This window comes from Empidonax traillii, unplaced genomic scaffold (genome assembly GCF_003031625.1).
Source record: "Empidonax traillii isolate 1590-97213 ecotype Southwest subspecies unplaced genomic scaffold, ASM303162v1 scaffold2456:size58518, whole genome shotgun sequence".
In the NCBI taxonomy this organism is placed as follows: domain Eukaryota; kingdom Metazoa; phylum Chordata; class Aves; order Passeriformes; family Tyrannidae; genus Empidonax; species Empidonax traillii.
The window spans coordinates 14,727-17,285 of record NW_020957649.1 but is presented as its reverse complement, the minus strand read 5'-3'; the positions used below and the strand labels follow the sequence as shown (position 1 = coordinate 17,285).

Genomic DNA, 2,559 nt, shown 5'->3' with positions numbered 1-2,559 from the left:
GGGGTTTGGGATCTCGAGGGGCTCCAGTTTGGGCTTTGGGATCTCGAGGGGCTCCAGTTTGGGCTTTGGGATCTCAAGGGGTTCCAGTTTGGGCTTTGGGATCTCGAGAGGTTCCAGTTTGGGCTTTGGGATCTCGAGGGGCTCCAGTTTGGGCTTTGGGATCTCGAGGGGTTCCAGTTTGGGGTTTGGGATCTCGAGGGGCTCCAGTTTGGGGTTTGGGATCTCAAGGGGCTCCAGTTTGGGCTTTGGGATCTCGAGGGGCTCCAGTTCGGGGTTTAGGACCTGCAGGGATATGCCAGGATAATTAGTAGGTGGCTAATTAGTCCTTAACAATGCCAAGGTAATTAGTAGGTAGCTAATTAGTCCTTAACAATGCCAAGGTAATTAGTAAGTGGTTAATTAGCCCTTAGCAGTGATTAATGGGTAGCAAATTAACAGTTAACAACACTAAGGTGATTACTGAGTGGTTAATTAACAACAGTGAGGTGATTAATGGGCGGTTCATTAAGTGATTAATGGTGGTTAATAAGGTGATTAATGGGTAGTTGATTAAGCTCTAAAAGACCTGAGGTGATTAATGGGTGGTTAATGAGGTGATTAATGGGTGATTAATGGGTGGTTAATGAGGTGATTAATGGGTGATTAATGGGTGGTTAATGAGGTGATTGTGGGTGGTTAATGAGGTAATTACAGGTGGTTAATGAGGTGATTATGGTTGGTTGGTTAATTGATATGGGGGGTTAATAAGGTGATTATGGGTGGATGGTTGATTACTGGTAGTTAATGAGGTGATTATGAGTAGTTAGTAGATGATTAATGAGTGGTTAAAGAGGTGATAATGGATGATTAATGAGGTGATTATGGTTGGTTAGTTTGTTGATTATGGGTGGTTAATGAGGTGATTACAGGTGGTTAATGAGTTGATGTGGGTGGTTAATGAGGTAATTACAGATGGGTAGTGAGTTGAAACCAGGCAGTTGGTTAGTTGATGGTGAGTGGTTAATGAGTTAATTACAGATGGTTAGTTAGTTGATGGTGAGTGGTTAATGAGTTAATTACAGATGGTTAGTTAGTCGATGGCGGGTGGTTAATGAGTTAATTACAGATGGTTAGTTAGTTGATGGTGAGTGGTTAATGAGTTAATTACAGATGGTCAGTTAGTCGATGGTGGGTGGTTAATGAGTTAATTACAGATGGTTAGTTAGTGGATGGCGGGTGGTTAATGAGTTAATTACAGATGGTTAGTGGATGGCGGGTGGTTAATGAGTTAATTACAGATGGGTAGTTAGTTGATGGCGGGTGGTTAATGAGTTAATTACAGATGGGTAGTTAGTCGATGGTGGGTGGTTAATGAGTTAATTACAGATGGTTAGTTAGTTGATGGTGGGTGGTTAATGAGTTAATTATAGATGGTTAGTTAGTTGATCCCAGGCAGTTGGTTAGTCGATGGTGGGTGGTTAATGAGTTAATTACAGATGGTTAGTTAGTTGATGGCGGGTGGTTAATGAGTTAATTACAGAGGGTTAGTTAGTCGATGGTGGGTGGTTAATGAGTTAATTACAGTGGTTAGTTAGTCAACCCCAGGCAGTTGGTTAGTTGATGGCGGGTGGTTTAATGAGTTAATTACAGATGAGTAGTTAGTCATGGCGGGTGGTTAATGAGTTAATTACAGATGGTTAGTTAGTCGATGGTGGGTGGTTAGTGAGTTAATTACAGATGGGTAGTTAGTCGATGGTGGGTGGTTAATGAGTTAATTACAGATGGTTAGTTAGTCGATGGTGGGTGGTTAATGAGTTAATTACAGATGGTTAGTTGATGGTGGGTGGTTAATGAGTTAATTACAGATGGTTAGTTAGTCGATGGTGGGTGGTTAATGAGTTAATTACAGATGGTTAGTTAGTTGATATGGGTGGTTAATGAGTTAATTACAGTGGTTAGTTAGTCGATGGTGGGTGGCTAATGAGTTAATTACAGATGGGTAGTTAGTCATGGCAGGTGGTTAATGAGTTAATTACAGATGGTTAGTTAGTCGATGGCGGGTGGTTAATGAGTTAATTACAGATGGGTAGTTAGTCGATGGCGGGTGGTTAATGAGTTAATTACAGATGGGTAGTTAGTGGATGGTGGGTGGTAAATGAGTTAATTACAGATGGGTAGTTAGTCGATGGCGGGTGTTTAATGAGTTAATTACAGATGGCTAGTTAGTCGATGGTGGGTGGTTAATGAGTTAATTACAGATGGCTAGTTAGTCGATGGCGGGTGTTTAATGAGTCAGTTACAGAGGGTTAGTTAGTCGATGGCGGGTGGTCACTGCATTAATTAGCGCTGTCTAACGAGCTGCCCCCCCATCCCCCAGCCGAGAAGGTGGACGTCCTGGCCGGCTCCTCCAAGCTCAAGGGCTTCTCGTCGTCGGAGTCGGAGTCCAGCAGCGAGTCCAGCTCCTCCGACAGCGACGAGTCGGACTCAGGTTAGAGCTCCCCCCGCTCCTGCGCCCTCCCTGCGGCCCCCCCGTCCTGCTCCTCCAATAAACTCGTTTGCAGCCCTGCCTCCGTCTTTAAT

At 43.8% G+C, this 2,559-nt stretch overlaps 1 protein-coding gene across 1 annotated transcript in view; it reads left to right on the top strand.

The window, feature by feature from the left end:
* The window catches only part of LOC114071942 (bromodomain-containing protein 4-like), a gene marked incomplete at both ends in the record, with an annotated part of 41,181 nt that overhangs the window by 23,921 nt on the left and 14,701 nt on the right, over positions 1-2,559 (top strand). Inside the window, one exon of the mRNA XM_027909829.1 lies at positions 2,357-2,467. Within this exon, the coding sequence (XP_027765630.1) occupies positions 2,357-2,467 (111 nt within the window). The remainder of the gene's footprint in view (positions 1-2,356; positions 2,468-2,559) is intronic.